The sequence below is a fragment of the Onychomys torridus genome, chromosome 4 (assembly GCF_903995425.1).
Source record: "Onychomys torridus chromosome 4, mOncTor1.1, whole genome shotgun sequence".
Taxonomy (NCBI): domain Eukaryota; kingdom Metazoa; phylum Chordata; class Mammalia; order Rodentia; family Cricetidae; genus Onychomys; species Onychomys torridus.
In genome coordinates this window covers 83950961-83970849 of record NC_050446.1, presented here as the reverse complement: position 1 = coordinate 83970849, position 19889 = coordinate 83950961, and the positions used below count along the sequence as shown (strand labels likewise).

Below are 19889 nucleotides of genomic sequence, written 5' to 3'. Positions count from 1 at the left end.
TGGCTAAAAATCCCCTATAAACATTTACAGTTAAAGATTTGGATGATTATTTTCATAATCTTGACATTGTAGCAAAGTCTGCTATGTTAAGATACAATTGTTTTTGCAAAAACTTTTAGAAAAAAACAATCTGATATTTAGTGCTAAAATCAGAGCTTTGCCAAGAATGGCACAGCCACGCATCCTTCTGCCCACACAGAGGGGAAATGGTGTGTACCTCTCAAGTTTCATGACTCACTGAATACCTGAGAGGGAAAACATGTGACCCAGGCCATTCTGGAGGAGTCAGTACACATTTGAAAAGATAATTGTACGAAACTAGTCATATTTTTCTTGTTAGTTAAAAAAAAAACTAAACAAAACAACTATTATTTGTACAGTGTTTGAACTGTTTTCTCATATAGCCTGACTCTCTGTGTGTAATGGCAACATGAATTATACCAGGGTCTCTCATTGGATTTCTTGACCACTAGTAGATAGAGGACAAGGTACCAGGACAATGCCAGATGCCAGAGCCCAATAGTGAATAGCATCATGAACTTGGGTCTCACAAAGCTTCCAGGATCATTGACACGTACATTACACAACTAAAATGTAACAGGATATGAAAATATTGGTGTGCTCTTTTTAGTTTAAGTTTATGGGGCTTGCCTAACATTTACAGAAATATAAAGTCATTAAACTATTGGCTCTGGTATCTGCTAATAAAATGACAAAGTTCTATTTAAAACATGTATATGAGTTAAAATTACAATAAATACGAATTTATTTTTGAAATTCTACGATTGTCTGTCATTTATTTGTATATATTTATTTATTTAGTGTGCATGCCATGGTACATTTGTAGATGTTAGAGAGCAACTTCTGGGAGTCAGTTATATTCTTCCTCCGGGTGGATCCCACAGATTAAACTCAGGTCATTGTGTCTGGCTGGCATCAAGTGTCTTTATCCACAGAGCCATCTGCCTGGCCTTTGATAAATATTTTCAATGAAATTTCTCTACTCAACTTTATGTTGCCTTTTAAAGTGTAGTTTCATGTTTGTGTCAATATATTAATTTAACTTGATATTAACTAGTTATGATCACTATACTAATAAAATAGGCAAAGTCACTCTTCCATCAAGTCTATTTTTGAATACAATAGGTCTGTTTTGCTGCAGGTATGTAACTAATGCTACAACTGGCTTTGCCAATGCAATAGTCTGGAAAATTCAAGTGTAGGTCCCCTTCTTCCCCCAACTTAAGCCATTTTCTTTATAATGATATTTCCAATTGAACACTATTCCAAATTCAAGCCATTCAGATTGCTTAGTCATGCACCATTATGTTCCATTTGATCTGGAATTTGATACTATCATAGATGTAGATATTTAATTTTTATTTTAATATGAGTTTTAGGAATCAATTTTTTAAGATACTACCTATAATTTGGGATTTATCATGAAAACATATTCTGCAGATAGCCATGATTACAGCCACAAAATGCAAGCATCTGTAACACTCATTGCAGTAAATGTGCCTCTTTCTATTCAAATGGTAAAGAGTATTGGCATTCATTTGGGGAACTTGTTAAGCTTCTAAAGTTTTGTACCAGTGAGTATCTGGAATATGCCTTGAAGCAACTTCTGTTTACAGACAAAGTCTGTAAGATATCCAAATACCACAGTGTGAAGTGTTTACAGTTTATAAAAGAATTAAATATCAAGTCCTTTTGGGTGTGCATTTTAAAATGAACATTAAACGACTAAGGGGGAAACTGGAAAATGTTTCTATCTGGCACAAGCCAAATGAATGACTGCATTCATCTTCCACTTACAGCAGGCTGGAGGGACTGCTGGCCGCAGAGGGACTATCTCATGGTCCATAAGGTCATGGCTGGGAATTAGTTTACTTTTATAATGGATTTCACCTGGAAATGTCATTCCTATGCAATCAACTGTATCATCTTGGGTCTCTGAGCAATGATGCTGAACTACTGACAGATGGAGAATTTTGAAATGAGTTCCAACTAACTCTGACAGCCATCACTTCCCACTACTCTTAGTTACAAATTAACTTCCAATAGTAAAAAGATAAACTTACCCGTAAAAGATGTTTAATATCATAAATTGTTAGCCATGATATCTTTGTTTGGGAGGAGGGACCAGTTTATCTAGGAAGTTTTGATTATTAAAGCAATCCAAAAGCTCATCATACCTGCCAAATTAATCTAAGAAACTTGCACCCAGGGGAAAAATAATAATGGTTACAGGATTTTAAAACATGAAGCAATAAACTACTTGTACATGGTTTATTTAATTCAGGTTTTTTTTGGGGGGGGGAGATCAAGGCATGTTTTTTTTTTCTTTGGTTTTTTTCAAAACAGGGTTTCTCTATAGCTTTGGAGGCTGTCCTGGAACTCGCTTTGTATACCAGGCTGGCCTCGAACTCAGAGATCCACCTGGCTCTGCCTCCCGAGTGCTGGGATTACAGGCGTGCGCCACCACCGCCCAGCAAGGCATGTGTTTTAAATCTTTCTGGCAATAAAGATAGAAATGTCACATTTTGGACCTGAGAGAGACGGCTCAGCTGTTAAAGGATAGGCTCACACTCAAAAATATTAAAAAATGGCACATTTCTTCAAGAATCAAGAACCACCCAATTGCTTGAATGATTTATATGGAATGGGAAAGTCTCTGGGTGGCTTTATCAGAGCTCAGCCAAAGTCATCTTTGGCAGAAGCATTAGATGAGAATTAAAAAAAATGGGTTTGGAAAAATCTTTGTGAAAGACAGCCAAGATACATAGATCTATGCTACTTTTCCCTCCATGCATACACATCATTTTTTTTTTTTTTTTGATATCTTCCATATCATTGTGGGTTTGGTGCTTGTGTTCCAAGGATGACCAGATAAAAGCATGCCTAACTAATGTTGATTCTTGGTTTTCTAATTTTTTTTTTTTATTTTGGTTTCCAGTATAATATAAAAAGTAGAAGAATGATTACAAGGAAAAACTAGTGGAACTTTGTAATATGATGGGAGTAACTAATGTAAAATGTTGGGTAAAGACAGACCAAATGGCAGCACCATTCAGTTGTGATACAGGCAAATAGGTGTGTTTGAGCAGAGGTCGGGGGTTGAGGCTTAGGTATTCAGAAGACAGTTTATAGAACTGAATAACGTTTTTAGGTCACTTGTGTGTGGGGAGTGATGGAATTTAGAAACTTAAGAATTAAGTTATATTAAGAAACTTAAGAATTAAGTATATTAAGTCTTGAGAGCACAACCCAGGCTGCATTGTGCTCTCCGGCCTCAAAACCCCATTAAAAAAAGAGAGAGAAATTAAAATAAAATTCAAATTCTTCCCATAATCGAACTGAAACAATTTAAGTTGAAGCCATTACCAGTAATGTCTTGCTCTTTAGAACCAGACAGTAAAGTGGTCACTACTTGCCAGAGATGCCTTTGAAGTGACAAGTTTCTTTTCTACTTGTAGGTACAGAGCTAACTGGACTCAAAATACCACCTGTCCGCAAACTGGATTGCAAGTGGAGTATACAGCAAACGAAAGCTCAGATAGAATGTATCCTAAGAGGCTGTGACCTTTCAGCTGCAGTTTGAGTAGGTTAATATTTTTCATTTGAAAGGAATTCCGAAGAGGAACATGCTCGGAATAAAAGAATTTCAGGCAGTATGTGGGGTTGAGAACGGTGTTGCTGTCGAAACTGAGTGTTCAAGCTGGCAGGCCCAAGCCTGCAGGATTGGTTTCCAGCACAGGCTGACCCTTAACATTAAACAAAACCCGCACTGGGGGTGGGTGCGAGTGAAGAACCAGTATTAAGAATTGTTATTGGGAAGAGTGGGGATTGATGAATTCTTAAAAAACAAGATTGTGAACCGGGCGGTGATGGCGCATTCCTTTAATCTAAGTTCTTGGGAGGCAGAGCCAGGCAGATCTCTGTGATTTCAAGGCCAGGTTGGTCTACAGAGTAAGAACCAGGACAGGCACTAAAACTACAGAGAAATCCTGTCTCAAAAAACCAAAAAAGAAAACCAGGATTGTGATATATCCATATGAAAGACAGAATGGGAAAATGTTATGTCCCAAGGACAACAGAATTAGGGAGGGATTCCATTTTGCATTTGAAAAGAGATTTGTAGGGCACATGCCTGCAATGCCAGCACTCAGGATTGCTGCAAGTTTTAGTCTAATCTGGTCTACAAAGGGAGACCATGTCTCACCTCCTACTACACCTCCCAAATAAAAGTAACACACACACACACACACACAAACTTGGTAGGAAGAGGAGTGAGGTAGAGGACAGTATTTTGTTCAAAATCCTGATCACAGAACTGTTTAATATTTATGTTACTAATTTATGTATCAAATGCCTTACATGGCCATCTGTGAAAGCATAAACATTTTTAAGGGCTGGGGAGATTGTTCATTGGGTAGAGTGCTTGTCTTACAATTGTAAGGACTGAACTAAAGTCAAATGTGATAGCAGGCATCTGTAATTCCAGCACTCCTCCAGCAAGATAGTAGCAAACAGATGTTGTCAAAAACAAGGTGGACAGGGAGGACTTCTACCTGAAGTTCCACTCTACCTCCACATGTGTGCTGTGCTGAGTGAGCCCACTTTCTCTCATACAAAGATAAAAAACCAATTACTTTTAGCTAGTCTAGGCTTAGACGTGCTTCGGGACACAGACACATACATGGTTATATATTTATCAGAAATACTTCAGGACAAACATTATCTAACAGCTCTTTGCTTGACACACTAGTCATTAGAAGTATAACTTCCCTTTGTAAGGGTTTAGGGGCTACTTAAAATGCCACAGGATGGTCTGCCTGGCAACTGTCACCTTTTAAAGAAGTCATACGAAGTATGAATTTAGTTCTCAATCGAAACTTTGAAGAGCAGTTATTTTGTGATGATTCCAGAAGGCTCTTGTTGGATGCTAGCAGCTTGATCCTTGGACTTCTTCACTTGCAGAACTGCTTACAGACATAGCTTGCAGTGTTGCTAATGCAGTAGACTATGATAGCATTCTACCTTTTGCCATACAACTTACAGGCACATAAAAACTTGATCTTTAAAGAATTTTAAAAAGTAGGAGGCAGATCTCTGTGAGTTCAAGGCAAGCCTGGGCTACCAAGTGATTCCCAGGAAAGGCGCAAAAAGCTACACAGAGAAATCCTGTCTCGAAAAACCAAAACAGTAGGGAAGCATAATTTAAAAAATGTTATCTTACCAAAACCCTAAAGTTTACAGTCTTAATAAAAATGACTGATAGTATTGTGCTGAAAATTATTTCAATTTGTTAAGCAAGAGTAAATATAAAATTCACAAAATACAAATATAAATTTCATAAAATACCCAGTCATAACTATGCTTTTTAAAATTCTTAATTTTATTTTTTCTTATCTAGCTTTGATTTATTATATTATTATTTATTTATTTATTTATTTATTTGTTTGTTTTTTTCGAGACAGGGTTTTTCTGTGTAGTTTTGATGCCTGTCCTGGATCTCGCTCTGTAGACCTTGAACTCACAGCGATCCATCTGGCTCTCCCTCCTGAGCCCTGGGATTAAAGGCGTGTGCCACTACACTGCCAGGCGGCGGCGGCGGCGGCGGCGGCGGCGGTGACAGCACACACCTTTAATCCCAGCACTTTGTAAATTCCAGGCCAGCCAGGAAAGATGCAAAGCTACACAGAGAAACTAGAAAAACCAAAAAAGAAAAAGAAAAGAAAAGAAAAAAAAAAGGCGTGTGCCACCACCGCCCAGCGTTCTAGCTTTGATTTATAATCAAACAACTCTGCAATCCACCTAGACTTGGAGGGTAGTGGGGAAAGATATGGAACCCAAGGAGGATTAGTGAGAGCATAAATTAACAGGTATTGTGAACAAGAGGGTGGGGACAGTCTCCTGAGCTACAGAAGGAATGACACATTGGGTAATATGCAAGCAAGTCTTCTGTCTCCTGCTTTCTCAATTAGATTTTAAATACAAACAATTGACTAACTAAAAGCCTTAAGAAGTCTTATAAGTTGTTGTATGGTTATTTAATTTGGTGTGAAGATTCCTTTGAGGCACAAATTTAAAAGTGCATTAGTCAAAATGTGTACTTTTGACTACAAAAGTAGGTCACACCACACACGTGAACAGGGTTAGGTAATTATGTTGTCGCTTTGTGTAATCCCCAAAGTAACAGGAATGATTAAAATATTTTCTCACAACTCCTCCTTATTAAGAAATGTATAGGCTCTTTACAGATTTGGTCTGAGTACACACTACCTTGTTCTAATATGAAAAACAAATCTGCAAAATTCATGCTTATATAAAATAACATTTAGAATATATAAGTGGTTGCAACAAAACAGGAAGACAAACACTTTAAAATCTATATCTTTAATATACCAAGTAATAAAATACTAGTATTTTATTTATGACAAGTATTTAAACAGTATTTACAATGTTATGGGCACACATATCTACATTTTTACATCAAAGTTTTTGAACATAAAATCACATGTATGTATAAAACAACATATTGACAAACAACAGAAGACCAAATATATCTTGTACATAGTTTTATGACTTCTAAATTTCCTTATTTTGAAAATAATAGGGGTAATTCGGTTCACTCTTTTCTCTACAATGTCCTAATCAAGCTGTGGTAAAGTAAAACTAAACTGACATAATGCTGACTAGAGATTTTCAAGAGTAACAAATATTTGAGAAATGGGAAACATAACCTAATGTTTCATTTTGAAATTTCATTTTGTTTGATGAAAATATTCAAAGACTTGAAATACATTTCAGCAGGGACAAATACCAGGCAAAGGACATCGACACTTCTTAGCAAACATTTTCTTTAAAAGTGTTTCTTCTTAATTTTCTAAGCATGTTTGAATTTACTTTGTTGGTGTTTCTTTTATAACCTAGAGAAGAAATAAAGATGAATAAATATAAAGAAATTTTCAAAACACATTGTTCATTTAATTTATATAACAATTTATTGACAAAAAATTTACTCTTGAAATTCATGGTTAATTAACACAATTTAAAATACAACAAATTTTCTGAGATTTCTATCTCTTGGTGAGAACTCAGGGCTTCCTTAGCTTTTCCTCACTGACCTTCTCAGCCTTCCCTTCTATTCTATCTTCATTCCTTTGTAAGCCTCCAAACCACAGAAACACCCTCTACCAGGGACTCCTAGTGGCCACACAGGGATGGGATGCGAAGCATCCTCCCTACAACACCACCACCACACTTTCATAGCATCTAGAGTTGCCAACAGCAACCAAACAACAGAATACCCACCCAACAAAGACGACGACCAGCCATCTATACAAAGAAAGACTGCAAACATCCTAACTCCAGATGTCTAAATCCCCTGTTGAAATACCCAACCATGAATAGCCAAGACAGTAGGTTTCCTCCAGAAGCAAGTACTCCCATGGCAGTAGGCCCCGAGAAATGCAATTTAGAACAACATAGAACAAGGACTTAAAAAACAAAAAACAGCAAGGACAATAAAGTAGATACGAATAAATGCCTTCATGAAGACTGTGAAAACACACACACAGTAGAATCACTAAAGAAAAATCCAAACTAAATAAAACTGGACATGAAACTGGGAAGGTCTAACAGATTACAAGACACTGAAGAAAGAATTTCAGGTCTGGAAACAAGGTAGAAGAAATGGATAGTTCAGTTAAAGAAAATGTTAAATCTAAAAATAATCTAAGCACAAAACATCTAAGAAATCTGGGGCACTATGAAAAGACCAAAATTACAAAAATATAGGGACAATAAGAGAAGAATGCCAGACCAAAGGCACAGATTTTTTTTTTTAAACACAAAAATCATAGAAGAAAATTTCCCTAAGCTAAAGGAGTTGATGCCTAAAAGGTACAAGAAGCATACAGACAGGACCAAAAAAAAAGTTCCTTATGACACATAACAATTCAAATGGTAGATGTATAGAATGAACAAAGGTATTAAATGCTGAAAGGGAAAAGGTAACATATAAAGGTAGATTTATTAGAATAATATTTGATTTCTCAAAAGGGCCTGGACAGATGTTCTACAAACTGAGAGACCACAGATGTTAGCTCAGACTATCATACTCAGCAAAAGTATCAAACACACACACACACACACACACACACACACACACACACACACACATATCACAATAAAACCAAATTTAATCATTTACTATCTAACAAACCAGCTATATAGAAGGCACTAGAATAGTGGTTCTCACCATGTGGGTTGTGACCCTCTCGGGGGTTGCATCAGATATCTTGCATATCAGATATTTACATTACAATTCATAACAGTAGCAATTACAGTTACACAATAACAATGAAACAACTTTACGGTTGGGGTTACTATAACATGAGGAATTATATTAAAGGGTCTCAGCATTAGGAAGGTTGAGTACCACTGCACTAGAAGGAAAACAAGTCACCAAATAATAAGGGAGAAAATACCTCAACTAGACATAGCACCGAATAAAACCTCAGCGCCAGGAATGGGTGACATCTTGTCGAGTTATTGGTCACTCTCCACAACCTGACAATAAGGCCCTATTGCTGAAGACAACATTTACTCATGCTATAGAACACTGAGAACTCAAACTGATGCTTAAACTAGAAGCTTCATCCCTACTAGCATTTGTAGTATTGGAAAGGATTCTGCATGGTACCAGACAAGAATGGTAACCATCAATACCATGCAGCTATAAACCCTGTGACCTATAACAACAACCTGCCTACAAGATATACTGATGCATTAGTGGTACAAATGATATAGGAGTAACCAACCACTTTTTTTTTTTTGATTGGAATTAAGCCCCATTAAACAAGATGTAAACTGAGTATGGACCTGACACTGCTAAAATGGCCAAGAACCTGAGGTCATGGGCCTAACGGAAAACCTACTATTATCATTCTAAGGGAACAGAGAAATAAAGTGACTCCTAATGTCATCTATCTATCAACTTATATCAGAGAATCTTCTTGCATAAGATGGGAATTAACAAAGAGATCCACAAATGGAAAGTGAGCAAAGAGTGAGAGACTTTGGAGCATTCAGTTCTAAGTGGGATGTTTTCATTAAAGCCCTCCCTGCAAGACTCAGGGATCTATGAGGACAAGGAGGTGGCAAGATCAAGGAGCCAGATGTGATGGAGGAATCTAAGGAAATAGTGTCTTCTGGACACAACAGGAATGATGTCCATACAAACTCATAGAGATTATGGCAGTATGCCTAAGACCAGCCTAGGTTCAAGCCCGAGAGGGTACCAGTACAAAGAGGAGGAAGTAAATACCAGCTGCTATCATTAACCAGGAAGTTATCTGTAATTGATACCCACTGACAAAGGGGAAGTCAGTTTTCTTCAATGGAGTCTTAGTAGGAATATCAACCACACTTTAGGGTCAGCCCTATGCCTAGGAGTAATTGATCAAGACAAAATAAACTCAATAGTATTTTTGTTTTATTTTAGCATTTCTTTTGTGTTATTGGTCTTTTGCTTGTTTTGATGTTCATTTTTATATTTTTACATTTTTTAGTGTTTCTTGTTTTTTTTTAAGAGAGCCATAGAAAACAAAGTTGGGTGGGTAAGGAAAATATGGAAGGAATTGGGTGAGGGAAAAATATAATCAAAGTACATTGTACAAAAATATATTGAAATAAAGAAACTAACAGGTATATAGAAGAGAAAAAAAAACAACAGTAGTAGAGCAACATTAATACTGCTGGCTAAAAGTTTTCTACTCTCTTTCGTCATAATATAAATAAAGTTTAGTGAGCACTTCTGGTAAACAGATGCAAGTAAAGTCACTGAATAAACAACTTCAGTTTCCCCATTTTCATTAACAGAAGAAAATTTGTATAAGCTCTTGTTCCTTTCCTTCCTTGTATGATCACTGTTTTCATGTTCTTTGGATTATGTTCTCAGGCAGAGCTCTGAAACTCTGCTGTTTGTGCCTCTGACACAAATCTCAGGGTCTTCCTTTCTGCTCGCAAACAGGGCCTCTCTACTCCTCAGCCTTTTGCCAGTTAGGTTGTTTATACATCTTCTTGGTCACATGATTTAGTTTAAGAGGCTTTTATTTTCTTGTTTCTCTACTGCTCAGTTGACAACACTTGCCTTTCCCCCGACTGTTGGCCTTTGTCGTTTCACTCTTGTACATTATTAGAAACTCAGGTGAACATGATGTAAAAAAAAAAAAAAAAAAGGCAGTTGTATTTTCTTTCTAGTAATTTTAAAAATGTGTTTGGTTATTTTTGTTTAGATATTCATTTTTATGAATATTTATCTTCTATTAAAATTGATAACCTCTAAGCACTCCATTCTCTTTAATCATATTTTTAACCTATTCTTTGATTTTAAACATCTATACAATAGACATATCTTTGAAAAAGTAAACAAGTATCATTTGTAATTATAGGAATTAGTAAAGTTATTGAGGAAAAATAAGAAGAGCTTTCATGTGATGCAGAGGCATACACATTATCTCATGAGACTCTTTTAAATTCCAAGTGCTATAAGTTCTTCCAGAGAAGAAACCATTCTTACAAATCTTTGTATTCATTCTGGGACATAGCACAAGATGAATGCTTAATAAGTGAGTACTTTTTGAAGGAAGTCATAGGAGTTGTGTCAGAGACCGGTCTGGGACTTGTGGTTGATATAATACACGCATAGTCAAACAGAAGGACTTTTGTTCCCATGGACTCAAGTCACTCCCACATGTGATTGAGGGTATGTAAGATCCTTCACTAACATCTTTTTTCAACTTGCCAGTGGGAGTAACAATATGATTATAGCTAGGAGCAAAGTAGAGACTGTATAGTAATTACATAAATGATTCAGAGGTCAGATGTAAAAACACAAGCACTGAGAAAAATTCTCTCTCAAGTGGATATAATTTATTTATAAAGTATAGTTAATGAGCTAGGCAGGGTGGCACATGCCTGTAATCTCAGCACTGGGCAGCAGAGACAAGAGAATAACTAGTTCAAAACTAGCTTGTACTACATAATAAGGCTTTGCCTCAAAAACAAAACATTTAAATATATACACATACATAATATATGTAATTGATTCACTGTGTGATAGGTTCAACTATTACTTCAATCACTAGATACCTGCAATATGAGGTAGTTTATATAACAAAAAGAGGATGCAGAGTAACAGGTTGGGAAATCTGGTCCTCTACTTTACTATTTGTGCAGTATTGAATACATGCTTCACAAAATATCTTAAGTTTCCTCTTCTACAATGCATTAAAAAAAAAAAAACAAAACACACCTATCCTACCACAAAATACAAAGGCAGATATTTATGAAGACATAAAATCAATGTGCTAAATGTATAACAGCTAATCATGTAATTAAATATCAGATTAACAGCTCAGACATACCCAATGTCATTCGGTTTTCTTGCAAGAGCTTATCACTTGAATTATCCTTTCGAATGCGTTTGGCAAATCCATGATTTTCTTCAGATTTTAATAAAGCATTTGATGTAGAACTTGTGGACGAAAGTTTATTTTAGTTAAGGCATTCAAAAATTTCCTTAATTCATATGCTATATATTATAACAAATTAAATACAGAAATAATAATTGTGAAATCCTGCATAATTGGAGGCACTAAAAATACTTAAAAAATAAGTATAGTTATCTGTGATTTTAATGATGCTAATATAATTTAGATAAGATGATTGTGGGTACAGGTAACAGTTCTGCAGAATATTTCTCTTCCAGAATGAACATGAACACTGTTCGCTATTTACAGCGTGGGAGAGACGTCATAAGGAGTAAAAATTCACCGATGTTAAAGATTTTAAAAAATTGAAAATATTGTTAGGATTAAAATTTCATTCATAATTTTAATAGATAAAATTCAGTTTGGTAGATTTTGGAATATCTAGGACTTTTGGACTTCAATTTCTTTTTAAAGAAAAAATTAACAGTAGATAAAGTACACATGGGGAGGTTTTAATATTTTTAAAACATTAGAATATATACACCCCTAAATATGTACATGAAATCTACTAAGTGGAAAATACCAGAGCTTATTACTTTCAAGCTCATCTATCTTTAATTGGGGGAAAAGGAAGATTAAAAAAAAAAGTAATTATGTACACATCTATCATTAATCTCTTTTAACCTTAGTTAACGGCAGGATCTAATTATTGATACCAGAGGGAATGGACAGAGTAGTAACTAATACTCTATGAATAGTCAATTTACTTTTTTTTATTATATTCTTTAATATTATTTCACAGTAGTGGTTTCTTATGTGCTAGTCCTTAACATATCTAAACCCACAAACACATCTAAACCCACAAACACATCTAAACCCACAAACACACAATTTACACAAGCAGACATTTCAAGAAAACATGTATTTGATAATGACCGTGTTTATACTTCCAAGAACAGTCTTAGTATAAACATCTGCAACATTTTAATAAAAACATGGGAGCACGAAAAAACCCAGAAAACTTAATATTAATCAGTGGGAACGGGTGGCTGAAACAGATGCTGACAGTTCACTAGTCTAATAGGGTGAGCCAGACTAACAGCATAATTCAGACTGCCACTTGAGCAAAGTGCAGCAGTCCCTACTGGCCCAGAGAACACGGAGCATTAGTACAAGACTGCCACAGAGTGGGGTCCCGAAAGCAGGGATGGGATTAAACCTAAAATACCCTTTGCTTTTTCCCTAGGATCAACTTCTACTTTTTGCTTAAAGGAAGCAGCTTAGGAGTTCTGTTTGGAATATCCAGCTAACAGAATCAGTTAGTTGTCTTTTGTACACTGGAAATTCTTCTGTAAAGTAAGTGCTATGTGAAACCGAGCTCTCCTTATTCCATGACAGTTCTAAATGTGGGTACAAAGTAGCTTATAGTAGGTAACACATATGGCATGGAGATATTGGATAAAGGATGGCTGCTATATCATACGACTTTAAATGACATGCAATGAAAATTTGTTAATTCCTGGAACTTTTCATTTAATATTTTCAAATCGTGGTTGACTGATGGTTTCTTAAACAGAGAGCAAAACCCTGAGTTGAGGGGACTACTGTATCACTGCTTAAGCGTCACAGATAGAGACAGTCAGGAAAAATCAATTCATCTATGTTTCAAAGTTCCTCTGTCCCATGTTTTGGAAGGGTAAGAGAAGATTCTAAATTTATTTATGAGAAAATACTTCATGAAGTATGAATAACTATGCTATTTGTACATTTGTGTCCTGTGGCCTAAATAAGAAATTTAGAAGAACCAACTTTAGTTGTTACACTTTTCTCTATATACTATTGGAAAGAAAAAGGGGAAAGAAAAAAAAAATCAGACCATATCATATGTAGTTAGTACGTTTTGTTATTGTATCCATGACACATTGTACAACTTAGACTATTGTGTTAACCACTTCTGCGGTTTTTACGACTTTCTCAAATTGGTGATTCAATGGACTCTGTCAACTCTGTTTTAGAAAACCATTAGCCCCTATGTTCTCAAGTATTGTTTTTCTCTATTCTTTCTCCTCTTTTGGAGACTGAAAATACTATTCCCAGACTTAAATAATTAGGGTTCTGTAGGTCTCCTCCAAGTTTCTGTTTCCTCCTTTATTGGTTTAGGCATTTTTCTATGTACCTACCCTCCAGCTCATTAATACTCTCTTTAGTTGAGACTAATCCATTGAACTGGTTGATTGACATATAAATTTCATCTTATAATATTTATAGTTATAAAATCCATCTTTGTGGTTCTAGAATAACTATTTGATTAATTTTAACAAAATACTATTCTTTGGTGAACCATATCTAATTTGCTGAAATGAATCATGGTTACAATCAATAGTTCCTATTTACTAATCCTCATCTATGGATCATTGCTTCTGATTGCTTTTCCTCTTGACATTCCATAATTTTGGTTTAAAATTATATATGAATATCTGCATAGGTTCTAGATAGCATATTCTAGAGATTTTAAATTTTAGTTTAGAAGACTATGGAACAGACAGATCTCCTGAATTTAAGCAAAGACTGAGTTGGTCCAAGATCTCTGAGCTTGTTAGAACTGGTTTATTTCTAGTTTGTCCTAATCCTAAGGCACATCACCTTGGGGATTTCAAATACAATCCTGGGGTGTTTAACAGGCCCCCTTCTACCATAGCTTTTGACCTTGAACCTTTGTACTACAGATTGTATTACTTGAACAAGTAAAATACTCAAACAAGTAGACAACTGTTGCCAGAATTAAAGTAAGAGCTAAGTGACAGTTTGTAAGCTAGATTTTTCAAATCATTTTTAATAACCAAAAATGGGATACTTTATATAAACTTCAGGTGAAATCTTGGGCTTCATTCAGGTTTCCTTTCAATAACATAAATCCAGGGCTTCACTGAGTACTTAGCAGAGATAGGATTAACTAAAAACTGAGAGACTGACTATAATTGAAATTGTGGGAAATGAAAGTATAACGATGATCTTTGACAGAGACTGAAAGAGTACATGCTTAGTCATACCTTAATTTCCTTTTCCTTGTTGCAGCAGTAGTCATGGCCATGTAGGATGGCACACTTGTTGATACAGGCCTAGAATCCTTAGTTGAAAATGAGGAAGATTCAAGCCTGGACATTAAGAATGAAGAATTAAAAGAGAACAAATTTGATTTACTCTACAAAGAAAAAAATGATTTACACTTTTATAATCAGGAAACCATTGATGTTAATACACATAGAAAGATATTCCTCTCTATTAAAAGATCCCTCAATTGCATTTTCTATTTCAAAAACACCAGTGATGATGTGAAAACATTTCTGCATTTCTCATAGCAAAGAAATGTAGAGGTTTGTTTGAGACAGGGTTTCTCTGTAGCTTTGGAGGCTGTTCTGGAACTCACTGTGTAGACCAGGCTGGCCTCAAACTCACAGAGATCCACCTGCCTCTGCCTCCCGAGTGCTGGAGGCAGAGGTATTTTTATCCCGCGTCTGGATTGGCTGGAATTATGTAGTTGCTTGCGTGGATGCCATTTGACCACACACTAGATGTTGGGCTGCGCTGACTTTGGTACTCCTCCAGTGAGGGAATGATGACTAATAGTAAGCAAGGTAGACCTTCACTGATAGCGTAGGTTACACAGTGTCAGAAGAAGGAACACAGATGACATATACCTCAAGGTCTCCTCTAGTTAAGGAAGGCCAGTTAACATAGGATATCCAATTTATGATCTAAAAAAGTGGTCAGTGTATCCATTCTCAATTGATCTGTAGTAAATGAACAACTTAAACAAGGAGAGGACACTTGATCTATGAAGTAATCCTCTCATGTAAACAAAGAAGAGAAAGGACATTAACAGTTTCAAAGGCTTTGAGAAAAAAGGATTGTAAAATATTCTCTTTTTGTACCTATGTAAACGGCTTTTGCTCTTTTGCAGTGATTCTTGTTCAGGCAATTTATTCTTCAAGCTCCCGATGTCATCACATATAGTAAATGTAGAGTCCAAATCCTGTTTACACTCTGTTCTCCTGTTGAGAGGAGAATCTATTTCACACAGCGTTTTCAGAGAATTATCATTGATCATATTTGTAGTATGTGATGAAGGTCTTATTAAGGCTGGAGATGGGTTTTGAAGAGGTTTTCTGTAGTCCTCTGGGGTATAAACAATAGGCTGAAGTTCTTTGTTGAAAGAATCATTGAGCTGTGTACTTTCAGACAGTATAGACTTCTGAGTATATTTTACGTCCAAGGGAGAAGGTATTAATTTTCTTCTGGTTCTTTTTTGTGGAGTAATATTAAGCAAGTTAGGTTCATTTGAGGATGTGCCTGTTCAATAAAATTATAAAATTAAAAAGTTCAATAATGTTGCCAACAGTTATTTTAAAAATCACAATGGTTAAGAAAATAAAATCACTAAGAGCACATCTACCATTTGATAGTAATCTTAAAGAGAATAACTAAGTAGGAAAGGAATAAAATATGGCTAATACTAACAACTTTAATAGTAAATTTGCTGTATAGATTTAAGAGTATGAATTCTGACTGTATATATATATATATGTATGTATGTATGTATGTATAGCTATCTTTAGGTACTGAGTAATCATAAAATCAAACTTCCAACCACTTCTATCAATTCACAAGCAATTTCCAGCATTCATGTTTGTCCTAGGGTTAAGAACAAGAATGATGGTAGGTACAGACATGAATAATTACCCGACTATCAATAACACTTGCCTCTTAGGACTAAGTGGCAGTCTTGTCTAGGTAAACAAGAAAGCAATACCCAAGAAAACCTTCTTTTCCTTTGTATTTGTCAACACCTCCACGAATTCTATGTTTTAAAAATACTTACAATGATTGTGATTGTATAATCCTTTTAATTAAGAGCTTTTAGTAATCTTTAATAGAAACACACTAAGGTAATTTTTGGTGCTTGACCCAAAATTATAAAACAAATTGTTCTAGTAGAATTCTCAGAGTCCTAGAAATATTCTCAGCATTTAAGTATACAAACGTTTCTCAAATGTCTTTTATTAATGTCCCAAATAATAACAGTTTATAACAACATGACTCATGAATTCTAATATATTTATCTTACATATACCTGCTTCATGGCAATGAACTTCAAGAGACCTGACATAAAGTATATTAGCTTAGTATAACTTTTCACAGAAAATAATTATGTGTTATTTCCATGCATTATTAAAATCAGGGAGAAAAGCTCCCAATTGATGTTACATTTGTTTTATTAGTTAATACTATGTAAATAACAATAGCAGAACCTATGCATTTTTAGTAGGGCAATTCAGAACTCTTGCTAAGTTAAAAATACATGTATGGCAATTACCAGCTGTATGTGCATTATTCTTATTATGATAGTTGACAATTACCCTCTAGGAAATACAATTTGAAAACAGGAAGAAATAATGATCTCCATTCTACTAAGGAATTTGACTTTTCTGAGAAGTAGATAAATGAGATCTAGATCTTAAAATAATTTTCCACTCCCTTTAACATGACATTTGTCAAATTTTCCATTACCAGATATTTTTATACTAATGCCGCAGCGTAAAGACAGTCACTCTTCTCCACTGTGCTGCTACCACCAATTTGGTGGCTAATAATAGCTGGAAGATTAACTTCTTTTCCCATGGGAGACACGGGTAGAGAAGACAGAAAACTATATTGAGGATAGAGAACTGAGTTGGGAGTCAGGAGACTTGAATTCTATTTCTGGTTTTACCAAAGACCCAGTGACCTTGGGCAACTCACTTTAAGTAGTGTGCATATTAGTACCTTGTTGAAAAACAGAGATAATATTCATTGCATAGAAAAAGGATTTTCTAGGATTAGATGATAGGGACATTTCAGGGTTCAATGAAATGCTCTGGAAATAAAAAAAAGTGCTTCAAATTAAAGAATTACAATTTTAACAAGGGGGTAGTTTACTTACTTTCCAATACTCTATCAATAATCAATTCATAGTTATTTCTACAATACATTTCAAACAATGCCTTTCAAATGATAGATATAAAGTTTATCAAGACTTACCATAAATTATAATATAAACCAAATGAATTGTTGAAGTAAGAACATAAACGTGTTATTTGCCATGTCAGCATAATAGCATACAAAAGTTAACAAATGGTACAGAAAACCTCAGGGCAGTAGGGATAGCCATCGTCCCCACTCTTTTTCTATATGTCTAATGGGAATAATCTCCAGTGACCTGGCAACTGAACATAATAGAGGACTACTTCTTTCCTGTAGCAAGTAGCATATGAAAATGCAAATCATCCATAAGACACTGAAAAGACAGCCACCTATCTTCTGGGATAATCTAAACATAGATGCAACATCAAATTTTCCATGTCCAGAATAGTAACTAGTAGAGAAAGAAGTAATAACTTCATAATGATATATCTTTAGCTATAATTTTGCACTCCGAAATGTTAACTTGGAGAAATGTGATATTTTATTTGTGCTTTAACAAATAAAGCTTGCCTGGGGATCAGAGGATAAAGCCAGTCACTACATCAAACAGAGGTCAGGCAGTGGTAGCACACGCCTTTAACCCTAGCATTCAGGAGGCAGATATTCATCCAGATCTCTGTGAGTTCAAAGTCACACTGGGACAGAGCCAGGTGAGGTGGCACATGCCTTTAATGCCAGCACTAGTTAGCCACAGAGGTCTGGAGGTCTGTATGTCTTTTTTTTTTTTTTTTTTTTAGCTGAGGATGGAACCCAGGGCCTTGTGCTTGCCAGGCAAGCGCTCTACCACCAAGCTAAATCTCCAACATGGTCTGTATGTCTTTACAGACAGACAGGAAGTGATAGAGTTGGGTGGAAAGAGGAAGTAAGACAGCAGGGCACAGAAAGGTATATAAGGTGTGAGTATACAGGAAGCAGTTCTCTTGGCCTGAGGATTTCCTAGTGGTAGGAACTTGTGGCTGGTTGTATTATTCCTCTGATCTTTCAGCTTTCACCCCATTGTCTTGCTCTGGGCTTTTTATTAATAAGACTTTAGCAATTAGAGGAGAGACATGCAGGTGTAGTAAATATGGATTACTACTGATTGTTGTGCTTGGCTTGAAGAGATACTATGGATATCCAAAATGTATGAACTAGAGCTTATTTTCTCAGCTTTCAATTTAATTTTAGATAAAATAATGAGAGGGTAGATAGTTAATTTAAGACCACCCAGGTGGAATAGCTGATAAGAAAGGTTTAGAAGACAATAAAAGCAAAACCAGTATTCAAACACTTTCACAAAAATTAAACATTCAACTTACTAAAACTATATACAAGGTTATGACCCCACATGAAAACTTAAAACATACAAGATATGACATTTCATTTTGAAGAAGCTTTCTAGAATATAGTGATTATTTAGGAAGAAAGGTATAACAAGTGGAAAATGTAAGGTTAAGGTTACTATCATCTATAAGCTCTAAGATCTACTGAATATGGTAGGCCTGTGTTGTCAAAAAGGATTTGCTGTACTTTTCCATTAGAAGAAAGGGGTATATAGTAAATTTCCAGAAGAGCTGGCTTGAGGCAGACGTACCTAATTCAGCCTGAGAAAATGTTATCTACCAAGTGGAGATAATGCTATTTATCAAGATTTCATAATTCTCAAACTTATGAGTATAGAAGAGATAAAAAGGAACCTGGAAAGAGACTATATTCCTTCATAATGCCTCCAGAAAAGATGGTATATGCCTAAAATCCTAGCACTCAGGAGGCCAAGGAAGGAGACTTGAGAGTTCAAGGCCAGTTTGAGCTATGCAGCAATGTCCTGTCAATCAACCAACCAACTAGCAGTTAGCATGGACAAGAGATTGAAACAGGAACATCATTTACAGCCTGCTGCTAGAGCTCATGTGAAAAATGATGACAGCTTGGATAAGGAAGTTACAGCAGCGATGGAGAATTACAAAAAAGCATGTTAGAATCAAATTAGTTGCAAATGATGTAAAGCATGGTTTGTTATCCATCAGAGGGACCAAAGGTAAGTAGTTTCAGGTAAAGAGTAGTTACTTCTGAATATCAGTAAGGATTGATTCCACAATGGTTCCCAAAGACCAGCCGCCATTTAAATATCTTATATAATGGTGGGTGAGAGATGAGGAGAAGTATCACTATGTTGTCCAAGATCATACTGAATTAAGATCGAAACGATCCTTGTTTCAGTCTGGAGTAGCTGGGACTACAGGAGTGTAATTCTATGCCCAGCTGTTCATAAGTAAAAGCATACTGACCTAAAAGGAAAATATAAAGGAATGGCAGATAATCTGGAAACTACATCCTCCATTATTACAAAATTTTAGCCTCTACTACAAGGGTAGAATTAAATCA

The 19889-nt window shown here is 35.6% G+C and overlaps 1 protein-coding gene across 1 annotated transcript in view; it reads right to left on the bottom strand.

The window, feature by feature from the left end:
* Positions 1-6578: 6578 nt before the first annotated feature.
* The window catches only part of Kif18a (kinesin family member 18A), a 60216-nt gene continuing 46905 nt past the window's right edge, over positions 6579-19889 (bottom strand). The window contains exons 13-16 of the mRNA XM_036185941.1: positions 15437-15854; positions 14555-14659; positions 11439-11548; positions 6579-6935 (exon numbers count right to left, since the gene is read on the bottom strand). Coding sequence (XP_036041834.1) covers positions 6853-6935; positions 11439-11548; positions 14555-14659; positions 15437-15854 — 716 coding nt within the window. The 3' untranslated portion in view covers positions 6579-6852. The remainder of the gene's footprint in view (positions 6936-11438; positions 11549-14554; positions 14660-15436; positions 15855-19889) is intronic.